Source organism: Megalobrama amblycephala, linkage group LG11 (assembly GCF_018812025.1).
Source record: "Megalobrama amblycephala isolate DHTTF-2021 linkage group LG11, ASM1881202v1, whole genome shotgun sequence".
Classification (NCBI taxonomy): Eukaryota; Metazoa; Chordata; class Actinopteri; order Cypriniformes; family Xenocyprididae; genus Megalobrama; species Megalobrama amblycephala.
Genome location: NC_063054.1, coordinates 20,993,468 through 21,008,163, shown reverse-complemented (window position 1 = coordinate 21,008,163; position 14,696 = coordinate 20,993,468). Strand labels below are relative to the sequence as shown.

General features: G+C 36.8%; 1 protein-coding gene across 3 annotated transcripts in view; it reads right to left on the bottom strand.

The window, feature by feature from the left end:
• Positions 1-428: 428 nt before the first annotated feature.
• The window catches only part of clocka (clock circadian regulator a), a 91,748-nt gene continuing 77,480 nt past the window's right edge, over positions 429-14,696 (bottom strand). Inside the window, exons 15-24 of one of the 3 annotated variants that reach the window (XM_048206665.1) lie at positions 14,467-14,614; positions 14,193-14,268; positions 12,885-13,029; positions 12,667-12,767; positions 12,397-12,486; positions 9,048-9,206; positions 8,732-8,971; positions 7,985-8,169; positions 6,119-6,392; positions 429-2,809 (exon numbers count right to left, since the gene is read on the bottom strand). In XM_048206665.1, coding sequence (XP_048062622.1) covers positions 2,492-2,809; positions 6,119-6,392; positions 7,985-8,169; positions 8,732-8,971; positions 9,048-9,206; positions 12,397-12,486; positions 12,667-12,767; positions 12,885-13,029; positions 14,193-14,268; positions 14,467-14,614 — 1,736 coding nt within the window. In that variant the 3' untranslated portion in view covers positions 429-2,491. The remainder of the gene's footprint in view (positions 2,810-6,118; positions 6,393-7,984; positions 8,170-8,731; positions 8,972-9,047; positions 9,207-12,396; positions 12,487-12,666; positions 12,768-12,884; positions 13,030-14,192; positions 14,269-14,466; positions 14,615-14,696) is intronic. The other 2 variants (XM_048206666.1, XM_048206667.1) reach the window with 2 other exon arrangements.

The following is a 14,696-nucleotide window of genomic DNA, read 5'->3' as shown; positions in this document are numbered from 1 at the left end:
TTATACATTTTAACCACTTGGTGGAATTGTCAGACGTTCCCTTCATCCGTGGTAGCGTGTCAAATCATTCACAGGTATAAATATGAAGCTATTGTGCACTCAAGTGATTTTGAATTAATATTTCATGTCGATATACAGTGGTTATATACTGTTGAAACAAATCGTGGTATTCATATCACTGCCGACTCTATAAAACATTGGCAAGGAATACTAACAATACTGAGCTCTGAGAGCCCCCTAGTGGTCGGGAGTATTTCCGTTGTGTTTTGGGGGTTTATTCTGTTGTGTTGTGGCTTGATTTCATTGTGTTGTGGCTTTATTCCGTTGTGTTGTAGCTCGATTTCGTTGTGTTGTGGCTTTATTTCGTTGTGTTGTGGCTTTATTTCGTTGTGTTGTGAACTTATGTTTGCTTTTTTAATTTCGTTGTGTTGTGCACTACTGGGCCACCGTAGAAGACACCTGATGATAACAAGCAGAATCACTGATGGAAAGAGAAACACAAGAATTAACAGAGGTTTAGATGTTGATGTTGATGTTATTGAAAATGTTTGGTCGCCATTATGGTTATCAGTGTTTCGTTTAGTTGGGCAGTTTGACTATTTGCTTTTTATGTCAGTTTGAGGTTTTTGTAATGGTGCTAATTTTACTCATTTTAAATGGTTGACTTTTAAGGAATTCAACAGATTAATTCTAACTCAATTCTAATATGTTGAATTTAATTAATAGTATTGCTTGTAATCTGTTGCCTCAATTTTATTGAGTCGACAGAGCGTATTACTTTTTACAGTGTGTGTCTTGTCAAACAAGCATAAATATAAATCTCAAAATCCTGAAGACACAGTTAATCAGTTTAAATATCAAATTAATCTACTATAATCTGGCATATTTTAACTGTAATACTACAGGGGCCAATAAACAGAATCAGATTGTCAACACTAGGCTTGTGTTCTGTGCTTTGGGCTATGAGATAGACGTTGCTAGTGACTTTGTCAGCGTTACAGAGGTACTAGTGAACCTATACATTCCTGCCTTTCAAGAGTGTCTATGAGAGTGGAAGAAGTTCGCAAAGTCAAGTCGTCATCACTGAAACATCATCGTTTGACGATGAGCGGAAACCGGAGAAAGGCAAGTGAAAGTACGCCTGCATTAAAGCTGTGCAAATATGTGATAATCTCTAAATGATTAACAGGTTTGGTTGTTTATATTTCTGGTTATTCAAACCTACTTAGTGAACCATACCGAAAACACTGTATAACAGTGTAAACAACCATGTAAAACTAAAGGAAGCTTAGCCTTAAGCTAATTTACCTGTATTGTTTAAAATGAATATATTTTTCCTCATCATAACCCTGCTTTCAGTTCCAGTTTAGCAGAGTACCGTAACTATCATCGGTACATAATAGCGAAAGTCGTGAGGACATTTCCAGCTGTAATGATTCTGCTCTAAACAGTCGAAGCACCATTTCTATATTTTTGCCTAACTGCAAGAAATACTAAATCTGAAGCCTTCTCTTTAAAGTATTTACAAATGTAAAACATCTCTCTAAAATATTCATATCTATATTTTTGAAATTACTAAGGTGTCACTGCATAACAAGATGCAAAACATCTAAAGATTGCCTGTTCCTTTAACAGTTTTACTAAAATATGAAGGCCGTTTTTAAACCAACTGTGACACAATCTGTGGATCCAGCATCGCCTGCTTGGCAGACACACATACGTACGAACACGTGCGCAAGCACATACGCACACACACTCACCCCTATCCCACTGGAAAAAGGAAGTCTGTGAAGAGATCAGCCATTATGTGTATTAAGTTTTGCTTTTTTTCCTTTGAATATTAGAAAAAAAAGTATATTCAAAGCTACAAATAACAGACTACGCTTTTCATCTCATGCATCATATAAAATATTAGTTTCTCTTTCCTTTTGTCCATATATTTACACATTATTTTACAGGTGAACTGTACAATAAAAGTGGAATCCACACGACATTCTTAAAAATATTTTCTGACCCATAATTACTTCGACAAGTAAAATGAGGAGGAAAGAGGAAGAGAAAGAGAGGCAGAAAGAAAGAGAGAGGCGTTGTTTGTCCTGCGGGACTTCTTTGAAGTCTCAATCTGCATAAATTAAACCTGTGAAAGAGGGATGACGGCACACACTGGGCATACGAGACAAAGGGGATGTGATGGTGACAGTTTGCGGAAAACTCCCTTGCCGGGCAGCAGAAAGTTCGGCGTTCGTGGTCGGACCTCTCCCAGAATTCAGTGCAAGCAGCCGTTGACCAACTACCTATAGGTCGAAGAGGGCACGGGGCGAAAAACGACACCCGATTAGGTCTGGCCCTTCACCTATAAGCAGTGGAAGGGTATCTGAGTGGGTACAGTACAAATACTGCTTTTTTTTAGCTTGAAACATTCCCCTCAGAAGGCCCCTAGCTTGCAAGACTGCTCAATGGAGATTTGGTTGCGTCTCTGATGTGTTGTCAGCTACTGAGGTGGTGCATTGGACCGGTCCGTCATGCTGTCTGAGCGATGAGCTGCCAGTTGCTGCTGTAGCTGCTGCTGCTGCTGTTGTTGCTGCTGTAGCTGCTGCTGTTGTTGTTGCTGCAGCTGCTGCTGCTGTTGTTGATGTTGTTGTTGCAGCTGTTGCTGTTGTTGTTGATGTTGCTGCTGCAGCTGTTGCTGCTGCTGTTGCAGTTGCTGCTGCTGTTGTGTTGCAGTTGCAAAGGTGCCTTGCTGCTGCAGAGGAAATGCTGCCTGAAGGATCAGCTGGGCAGACTGGTTGCCATGTAAAAGCCGAGGGGCCTGCAGGAGGAAATGCGCAACATAAATATTCATGTAGGGATATAGCGATATTGAAATCCTATTGATATCAATAGGACAATAATTATTTTTTCGTGTCACGGCTGATAATCAATACATGATCAAGATTATGAATCTACTACTACTCAGAGAAAAAAAAAAATAGTGAAACAAAAAGTGCTCATAATAATAAAGGAAGCACCTCTAGGATGCAGAATAAGTTGTTCTTGTTAGATTGTCATAGTTATAACTAGGGTTGCAAAGGGGAGGAAAGTTTCCGATAAATTTCCGGAACCGTTCCACGGGAACTTAACCTGGGGAATTTTGGAAATATTCCAATTTGGAAACTTAACAGGAATTTATGAAAATTAATTGAAAATTTTGGGAAATTCATATAAATGTATAATATTTATATAAATATATATATAAAATATATATATATATATATATATATATATATATATATATATATATATATATATATATATGTAAACATTTTGTTTGGTCATAACATGAAATTTCTTTTTCGCAATAAATTAATTCTAATTCAGTAAATATGTAAAATAAATATTTTTATTGCAGCAATTGTTGTGTTTTATTTATTTCAGTTACATGATCCTTCAGAAATCATTCTAATATGCTGATTTGATACTCAGTTATTGTCAATGTTGGAAACAGTTGTGCTGCTTAATATTTTTATTGGAACCTGTAATACTTTTTTCAGGATTCAATGATGAATAAAAAGTTAAAAAGAACAGCATTTATTTAAAATCTTTTCTAACAATATCACTTTAATATAACCTTTTATCATTTTCACACATCCTTGCTGAATAAAAGTATTACTTTCTTTAAAAAAAAATATATATATATATTTTTAAATAAATTCTGTTCTTTAAATTTTTATTCATCATAGAATCCTGAAAAAAAAAGTATCACAGGTTATAAAAAATATTAAGTTATGAGTATCAAATTAGCATATTAGAATGACTTCTGAAGGATCATGTGACACTGAAGACTGGAGGAATGATGCTGAAAATTCAGCTTTGCATCACAGAAATAAATTATATTTTAATGTATATTAAAATAGAAAACCATTAAAAATTGTGATTAAATTGTGGTTATATTTAACAATATTACTGTTTTTTCTGTATTTTTGATCAAATTTGCATATTATGGATGCATGCAGGGGGTGTGGCCTCAATAGCCCTGCAGTAAGTAGTGTGCTGTGTGAATGTCAGGGTAAAAATTGCATTAAATCTGGTTGTTTTAACCAAAATTATGCTGCAAGATGTTATTTTCAACTACATTTAAGTACCCTGTTATAGGCTAGCCTGCAATTTTGCAAATGTTGATGTGTGGCACGAGTAAATGAGTTTACTGTGCATTTCAATTACATGCAAATTCAAATATATACACTACTGGTCAAAAGTTTGGGTCAGTAAGATTTAAATAAAAAAATAATACTTTTATTTATGGTGCATTAAATGTCTATTAAATGTCTCAAAAATTATTTTGAAGATTATATTCAACAAATAAAATAAAAAAAGGATTATTTGATCACCGTTTCCACAAAAATATTAAGCAGCACAACTTTTGTCAGTATTGATAACAGCATATTAATGATTTATGAAGGATCATGTGACACTGAAAAAAAAATATTTAAAATTCAGCTTTGCCATCACAGGAATAATATACAATTTATCACAACAAATTATTACAAATGTAATAACATTTCAAAATATTATAACTTACTATATTCTTAAGCTGCTATTCTAGTAACTTACAGCAGTAAAAGGCAGGAAGTCCGTTTCAGCTAAATATATAAGAAAACATGCTTATCTTAAGAAATATCTTAAAATTAGCATAAATTCATAACTTTTTAAAATAAAGACTATAAACGTAGTCTACTGAACTTGTTTTCTGTAGACTAGAGCCATTTAAGCCATATATGTGTGGAACAGACAGAGATTTAGGTCATTCAAGTCGGTATGAAACTGAAATTGTGCTCACGCTTTCATCATCGTGACATACATACAGTACACGTGATGGCACACGATCGAACGAGAAAAGGACAGGACTTGATTTTGTCCATTTGGAATTGATTCGTTTGTCAATCTGGAATTGATCCTTGAATTGATATAGAATTGGATCATAGAAAGTGGAAACTAAGTTGCCGGTGCATGTCATCAGAGAAGAGATGTCATGGCGAGAGGGCAATTATATATTTTTAGCCATTGACAGAATTTCCTATCATTATGACCGAACACTTCCCTGCCATCAACAGAATTTTCCAGCAATCCGTGTTTTTTTCACTGTTATACGGTAGGGGGCACTATTTCACATCTTCTGATACAGAATCTCCAGATCCAAAAACAAGCGAAGCAGCAGCAAAAACAAGCGAAAGAAGCATTGCTAATGTACATGTAAGCTAACGTGATCATCAAACATTCAACAGCATATAAATCAAAACTGCCAAATGTTAACAATTGAAATGTCAATCCACAAAGTAGTATAGGACTGTGAATCTTTGATATGTTTTGATTATAGTTCTGAATCCGATCTGGACATAGTCATTGACAAAAAAAATTATTTTCTCAGCTTTTTGTTCAAAATGTTGCTTTTTAATGAAACTTAGCCACATTCAAAGTGTTGATAAAAAAGAATGTATGAAGCTAGAACACAATGTTTGTTGTTGTTGTTGTTTAAAAGTTCTTTCTTTTGATATATTGTATGTTCAGTTATCCATACAAAAAAATATTCTGGGGCCATGAAAAGCGCTGGCTTTTTAAAGAGTTAATTAAAGATTACAGGGGCACGTCTTTCTTCTTCTTCTTCTTTTTTTTTTTTTTTTTTTAAAGAATGATGTGCACTGACAAATCATTAATAATTTTGATTTCATGGTGACATTAATGAGAAAAGTAGCATTGTCTGATTTGTGAAAGAATCTTTCACACTGCTTTTGTGAACCACATTATTAGGTTCATTAAAATAGATCTGACTTCAAAGAATGACTCTTTCACAAATCAGACATCACTACTCCTCTCTTGAAGACTTGGACTGTCACATGAAGCATTTTTCTGCATTCATTTTGAAGCTTTAAAGCTTTAGTCCTCATTCATCCCAACTGTCTGGAAAAAACAACCAGCACATTCTTCCAGGTTTCACTTTTTGTAAAGTGAGGGTGAGTATGATAACACATGTACATTTATGGCTGAATTATATCCCTTTAACTAGTAAATCAGTAAGCTGACCAAAAATATGCTACTGCCACTACATGCTGACTTCTCAGGTTCACAGTTCTCTGCGCGGTACCTGTAGGAATTGTGTTTGCTGCTGGGCGAGCTGAGCCTGGGCCTGTCCTTGCTGTTGGGCTGTTCCTGTAGCTGTCTGTGACTGCGTCTGAGCCTGCTGCTCTGGCGTCTGTGCAGACGGCTGCTGGGTGATGCTGATTGTTTGAGGCTGGCCCTGCTGCGGGGCAAATGCAGTCACCACCTGCCCCATGAACATGGTGGTAGGCACCATGACTGCACCACACGCCATTGGGCCGGTTACTAGCTTAGTGAGGAGCTGTGGGGCAGCAGGGAACCTGTGTGAGGCAGGAGGACAGGTTAGTAGTTAGCTTAGTTTCTGTTTAAATGTTGGGATCAGTTGTACTGTGACATGGTCAGGGGTCCCCAAGAGTGAATGTTATATATATATATATATATATATATATATATATATATATATATATATATATATATACACACACACACAACACTGAAGAAATGACACTTTGCTACAATGTAAAGTAGTGAGTGTACAGCTTGTATAACAGTGTAAATTTGCTGTCTCCTCAAAATAACTCAACACACAGCGGTAGGCGTAGGCTATAAGAAGATTGCCAAGACCCTGAAACTGAGCTGCAGCACTGTGGCCAAGACCATACAGGGGTTTAACAGGACAGATTCCACTCAGAACAGGCCTCGCCATGGTCGACCAAAGACGTGCACATGCTCAGCGTCATATCCAGAGGCTGTGTTTGGGAAATAGACGTATGAGTGCTGCCAGCATTGCTGTAGAGGTTAAAGGGATGGAGGGTCAGCCTGTCAGTGCTCAGACGATACGCCGCACACTGCATCAAATTGGTCTGCATGGCTGTCGTCCCAGAAGGAAGCCTCTTCTAGAGATGACAAGAAAGCCTGCAAACAGTTTGCTGAAGACAAGCAGACTAAGGACATGAATTACTGGAACCATGTCCTGTGGTCTGATGAGGCCAAGATAGACTTATTTGGTTCAGATGGTGTCAAGCGTGTGTGGCGGCAACCAGGTGAGGAGTACAAAGATAAGTGTGTCTTGCCTACAGTCAAGCATGGTGGTGGGAGTGTCATGGTCTGGGGCTGCATGAGTGCTGCTGGCACTGGGGAGCTACAGTTCATTGAGGGAACCATGAATGAGCAGAGCATGATCCCCTCCCTTTGGAGACTGGGCTGCAGGGCAGTATTCCAACATGATAACAACCCCAAATACACCTCCAAGACGACCACTGCCTTGCTAAAGAAGCTGAGGGTGAAGGTGATGGACTGGCCAAGCATGTCTCCAGACCTAAACCCTATTGAGCATATGTGGGGCATCCTGAAACGGAAGGTGGAGGAGCACAAGGTCTCTAACATCCACCAGGTCCTTGATGTCATCATGGAGGAGTGGAAGAGGACTCCAGTGGCAACCTGTGAAGATCTGGTCAACTCCATCCCCAAAAAGGTTAAGGCAGTGCTGGGAAATAATAGTGGCCACACAAAATATTGACACTTTGGGCCCAATTTGGACATTTTCACTTAGGGGTGTACTCATTTTTGTGGCCAGCGGTTTAGACATCAATGGCTGTGTGTTGAGTTATTTTGAGGGGACAGCATATTTACACTGTTATACAAGCTGTACACTCACTACTTTACATTGTAGCAAAGTGTCATTTCTTCAGTGTTGTCACATGAAAATATAATAATATATTTACAAAAATGTGAGGGGTGTACTCACTTCTGTGAGATACTGTATGTATACAGGAAATGGAGGATACATGAGTGTAATTACTCTCTGAAGTTAGTCTACTACTAATGTGCGTATTTAACCACATACTATGTGCACTTCACATTTATAATGAGTCACCGTCTCAATGTGTGTTTGTAATAGTGCTACAAGTACCGTATCTGCCGGTCTTGTGAGAAGGTGGCAACCGCGGCTCCGCTGGGGCTGCTGTTCTGGGCCAGGCTTGTGGAGATCTGCACAACATTGGCCTGCGTCGGCTGAGAGATCATCATGGTATTGTACAAAGATGCAGGCAGTGCTCCCTGAGGAGACTGTAATGTGTGTGACGACCTCTGAGACTGCTAAGAAACAGACAGAGATAGAAAGACTTTATATTAGATTACATTAGATTACACACAATCTAATATATATTTACTTTCATATTTAATAGCAGGATGTTTTATCTGAACATACCACAGACTTTATTTATAGATCCGTCTGATATTTTTGGATTTATAAGGTTAAAAATTCAGCAAAATTGCTCAATTTCACTTCTCTGAACATAGTAATATGGCACTGTTATTTTAGTATTATTTATATATAAATAACACTAAATATATAAAATATTTATATACTATTATAGTTTTTATTAATATTTTTTGTATATTATATTTGTTATGTGCTTTTGTCATTTTCATTCATTCATTCATTCATTCATTCATTTACATATTACCATTTAGGTTTAATTTAGTTTTAGTGCAGTTTTAGTTATTTATTCATGGCAACTTATTTCAGTTATTTGCCAAGACAACATTTCTAATATATATAATATTTATATCTTATTTTATCTCAGCTTTATTTCAAATCAACAAAAAAGATTTGTTGTAGTTTTAGTTAATGGCAGCACTAGTATCTCTCTATCACCTGATTTAGGGTGGAGCTCTGATCTCTGAGAAGGTTCTGTTGCTGTGGCGGTGCCTGCTGAGGATGCTGTGTGACAGTGTGTTGTGTCCCTGTATGTGTAGATTGCAGGCCGCTTTGCAGGCTCCCCGCCGGCACCACCGCCCCCTGCATGGACAGAGCGCTCCCTGGCTGCACGGACGATCCCTGGGTCAGCTGTACTGAGCCCAGGTTGAGACCACCACCTCCTGGCTGCAGAAACATCTACATAGCCAAACATAAGGGTGTCAATTTGAGGCAGAGTGCGCACATTTAAACAAAAGCTAGGGGACGCTCTCACCTGTAAGCCCTGCCCTTGCACCCTCTGCAGCTCCTCCTGGATTTGCCGCAGTTCCTCTTGTTGTCTCTGGATGTTGGCCTCAATCATGCGTGTTCGCTGTTCCAGTTGCTCCTTAAGATGCTGCATCGCATCCATCTGTGTGGAAAACTGAATCACTGGCTGCAAAACAATGAACAGCACCAAGTATAATAATTTCAACAAGCCTCAAAAGTTAACACTACCAGCACAATACAGGTCTTCAAAACTTATTCAGTAGACTAGCAAATCTAATATTCAGATTTGTTTTAATCATTATATTTTTATATATATATATATATATATATATATATATATATATATACACACACACACTATATTGCCAAAAGTTTTGGGTTGCCTTCCTTTATGTGCACATGAACTCATCCATGTCTTTATAGACCTTGCTTTGTGCACTGGTGTGCAGTCATGTTGGAACAGGAAGGGGCCATCCTCAAACTGTTCCCACAAAGTTGGGAGCATGAAATTGTCCAAAATGTCTTGGTATGCGGAAGCATTAAGAGTTCCTTTCACTGGAGCTAAGGGGCCAAGCCCAACCCCTGAAAAACAACCCCACACCATAATCCCCCTCCACCAAACTTTACACTTGGCACAATGCAGTCAGGCAAGTATCGTTCTCCTGACAGCCGCCAAACCCAGACTCATCCATCAGATTGCCAGACAGAAGTGTGATTCGTCACTCCAGAGAGCATGTCTTCACTGCTCTAGAGTCCAGTGGCGGCGTGCTTTACACCACTGCATCCGATGCTTTGCATTGCACTTGGTGATGGTGATGTAAGTCTTGGATGCAGCTGCTCGGCCATGGAAACCCATTTCATGAAGCTCTCTACATACTGTTCTTGAGCTAATCTGAAGGCCACATGAAGTTTGGAGGTCTGTAGCTATTAACTATGCAGAAAGTTGGCGACTTCTGTGCGCCTCGGCATGCGCTGACCCTGCTCTGTGATTTTACGTTGCCTACCACTTCTTGGGTTGCTGTTGTTCCCAACTGCTTCCACTTTGTAATGATACCAATAACAGTTGGCCTTGGAATATTTAGTAATGAGGAAATTTCATGAATAGACTTACTGCACAGGTGGCAACCTATCATGGTACCACGCTTGAATTCACTGACTCCTGAGAGCGACCCATTCTTTCACAAATGTTTGTAAAAGCAGTCTGCATGCCTAGGTGCTTGATTTTATACACCTGTGGCCATGGAAGTGATTGGAGCACCTGAATTCATGATTTGGAGGGGTGTCCCAATACTTTTGGCAATATATAATAATATATATAATATATATATATATATATATATATATATATATATATATATATATATATATATATATATATATATATACAGTGGCATGAAAAAGTATGTGAACCCCTTGCAGAATCTGTGAAAATGAGAATTATTTTAATAAAATAAGAGGGATAATAAAAAATGCATGTTATTTTTTGTTTAGTACTGTCCTGAGTAAGATATTTTACATAAAAGATTTGCATTTAGTTCACAAGACAAAACAATAGCTGAATTTATTAAAATAATAATACTGTGTGTGTAATACTCAATACTGTGTGTGGTTACCTGATGATCCACGACTGTTTTTTTGTTTTGTGATGGTTGTTCATGAGTTCATGAGTTGTTTGTCCTGAGCAGTTAAACTGAGCTCTGTTCTTCAGAAAAATCCTCCAGGTCCTGCAGATTCATCAGTTTTCAAGCATTTTTGCATATTTGAACCCTTTCCAGCAATGGCTGTAGGATTTTGAGATCTGTGTTTTCATACTGAGGACAATTGAGGGACTCAAACACAACTATTAAAAAAGGTTCAAACATTCACTGATGCTCCAGAAGGAAACACAATGCATTAACAGTCGGGGTGTGAAAACTTTTGAACAGGATGAAGAAGTCACAATTTTTCTTATTTTGTTTAAATATCATTGTTTTTCATTTAGTACTGCCCTTCGGAACCAACAGAAGATACTTGCATGTTTCCCGGCAGAAAAATTAAGTTCAATTTACCTTGATATTTGAATTCATAAGTTTTCACCCCTCGGCTCTTAATGCATCGTGTTTCCTTCTGGAGCATCAGTGAATGTTTGAACCTTTTTAATAGTTGTGTTTGAGTCCCTCAATTGTCCTCAGTGTGAAAAGATGAATCTCAAAATCATACAGCCACTGCTGGCAAGGGTTCAGATATGCAAAAATGCTTGAAAACTGATGAATCTGCAGGACCTGGAGGATTTTTCTGAAGAACAGAGCTCAGTTTAACTGCTCAGAACAAACAAGAGACTCATGAACAACCATCACAAAACATAAAAACAGTCGTAGATCATCAGGTAACCACACACAGTATTGAGAATCAATGGTTCACATACTTATGAATGGGGTTATTTTAATAAATTCAGCTATTGTTTTGTCTTGTGAACTAAATGCAAATCTTTTATGTAAAATATCTTACTCAGGACAGAACTAAACAAAAAATAACATGCATTTTTTATTATCCCTCTTATTTTATTAAAATAATTCTAATTTTCACAGATTCTGCAAGGGGTTCACATACTTTTTCATACCACTGTATTAATACTTTTAAAATATATAATATTTTTAAAATACATAATGGTTTAAAAAGAATTATCATATGTTTACCAAGGCTGCATTTATTTGATCAAAAATACAGGAAAAAAGCAATATAGTGAAATTATTGTTTCAATTAAAAATAACTGTTTTCTGAATCAATGTTGAAAACAGTTGTGCTGATTAATATTTTTATGGAAACCGTGATACATATTTTTTTCAAGATTCTTTGATGAATAGAAATTTCAAAAGAACAACATTTATTTGAAACAGAAATCTTTTGTAACATTATAAATGTCTTCAGTCACATTTGACATTTGACATTTCTTTTTTTTTTTTTAATTGTAGAGTACATTACACTTGGTAAATGTAAATTGAAAATGATTTATGGTTATTACCACTGACATTAGTGTGCAAAGTCAAACTATAATCTTTTATACTAGTACTTCTGTGATTATTTATCAGTATTCATCACTGTTTATTGTAAAAATGATTGTGTGGTTGAAAAGACACTCAAGTAATTGAAAAGTCATTCAAATGACAACTGCTAAGTCAGTCCCTTTCTCTGGGTCAGTGGACGTCCAAAGAATGTCATACACCTCATTGATTACATGTGTCAAAGGTTCATCAGATATGTACATACATCGACCACCATGCTCTCTCTAGTGGCACCAGGCACTTCAAGACCCGCATCTAATCGAACACTAATTAGCAAGAGAGATACTCGTAAATGCAGTGCAGATGATGAATTACCTGCACAGTGGGCTGAAGTGGTTGAGGCTGCTGAGGCTGAGACACAAGAGATGTGGCCATTGTCTGTCCTGTGTTCTGAGAACTCATCGACTGAAGAGGGATGACACACAGGGTCAAAACTCACACAAGAGTGGACAATTTCATTGTATGTTTACATTTTCTTTTTACTGTTTTATCCTAAATTTTAGTTTATTTACATGTTAAAATAGTTTTGTGCATTGACTCCACTGTATTTCACAGAGTTCACTGATGATGACGACATGTACCAACCTGACTGCTAATGGAGGACCTCCGCTGTGATGTCATCTCAATGGCTGACACTGATTGGCGGGGTGGTGTGCTATGGTCTGTCTGCAGCTTTGTCTGTGTGGCTACAGACACACAAACATACATGGGTCAGTCACACTACTGAAATATGTGTAAACATCTTAACACGCAGTGGCTGTGTTGCTTACAACCATCATCTCTCTTTGGTATTGAATACGTACACGTGGGGTCCGAGACGGCGGTGTGTGAGGAGGACTTGCGGGAGCTCCGTGATGAGGCGGAGGGTGTGCGGCTGTGATCGAATCGCTCTAGGGCCTCCTTCAGGCTGGAGGTGTTCAACTGGGACTCAGAGCCTGAGTCTTGAGACTGTGAAACAAGGTTAAAGGATTGTTCAGTGCAAGTTAAGATCTATCAACAACATATGTGGAATAATGTTAATTACCACAGAAAATAATTATGGGGGGGAAAAGGGTAATGGAAAGGTTTATTATTAGGCAGCGGCTATTTTCACTAAGTGCAAATAGCAATAGATGCTATTTACAGTAAGTAAAAATAGCAATATATTCTATTTACACTAAGTGACAATAGCAGCATTTTCTTAGCGATATGCTATTTACACAGGGTGATGAATCGCCTTCGATAATGAACGCGATATTGCGTGGCTTGTCAGTGATATACGGCTCTGTCTATTAAATGCCACTCCATTTGAAAGCAGGTGATGGCGATTTAGCGGTAATCAGGGAACCGGCTTTACTAACAAAATGCGCGCGACAATCACATGCGATATATCTCCCAGCCCTAAAATAGACATTCCTGTTATTATTAATCTAATAAATTTATAATATAAAAAATTCTTTAAAAAAAATCACTGTTAACAGGCAAATATGTATAATAGCATTAAGTTATATATGTGTGTATATATATATATATATATATATATATATATATATATATATATATATATATATATATATGTATATATATATATATATTAAAAAATGTAATGCTATTTTATATATTTGCCTGTTAACAGTGATTTTTTTAAAGAATTTTTTATATTATATTCACTTATATACAGTGAATATATAAATAAAAATGTGTAAATATCAATAAATGTATACTATTAATATTAATAAATGTGCAATAAAAATGTTAAAATAATAATTATATATATATATATATATATATATATATATATATATATATATATATATATATATATATATATATACACACACACATATATATATATAAAAATGAAATAAATGTAAATTTGTATAAATATATTTACTTATTATTTTTCATATTTGTCTGTTATATTTGGTGGATGAATCGGAATTCAGAATTGAATAAATAATTAATAACATAGGAACAAAATAAATGTATATAAAAACATTTATTAAATATAAATTAAAATGAAATAAAAATTACATTAAAATAAAAAAAGACTTTTTAAATATTTTACATATTTGCCTGTCATATTTGGTGGCTGAATGGGGATTCAGAACTGAATTCAGTAAACGTCTCACCTTGTCTGCTGAGATCTCAGGAGGCGATTCCTCAATGCCCAGCTCCCTGCGCTGTTCAGCCCTCACTTCGGCATAACTGAGACAAAAAAATAAATAATACTAAGAAATTCTCTATAAACAGAAGCACAATGTTCTGCTTTACGCTTTATTGTGTTGCGTCTGGTTAGGATTCAGTGTAAAACCACTGCCAGAAAATGGCAGTGACAGAATGACAGTTGTTCCTTTATTGTTAGTAGCTGATCCAATTCAACTTTACATGTTCTGAAAGTCTCACCTGACCACAGTGTGTGTGCAGACGATGAACTCCGGCCGTGAGTTCCACTGGTGGTAGGTGATATAGTAGTGAGTCTGAAGCCAGATCCACTGCTGACCTTTAGTCAAAAAACGGTAATAGCACGACTTCCCCTTACCATACTGCATCACTGCAGAGAGAGAGAGCAAGAGAGACAACTTATTGTTACAAAGTCAAAACTCAAGACAATGTCATTCATTCATAAACTTCAA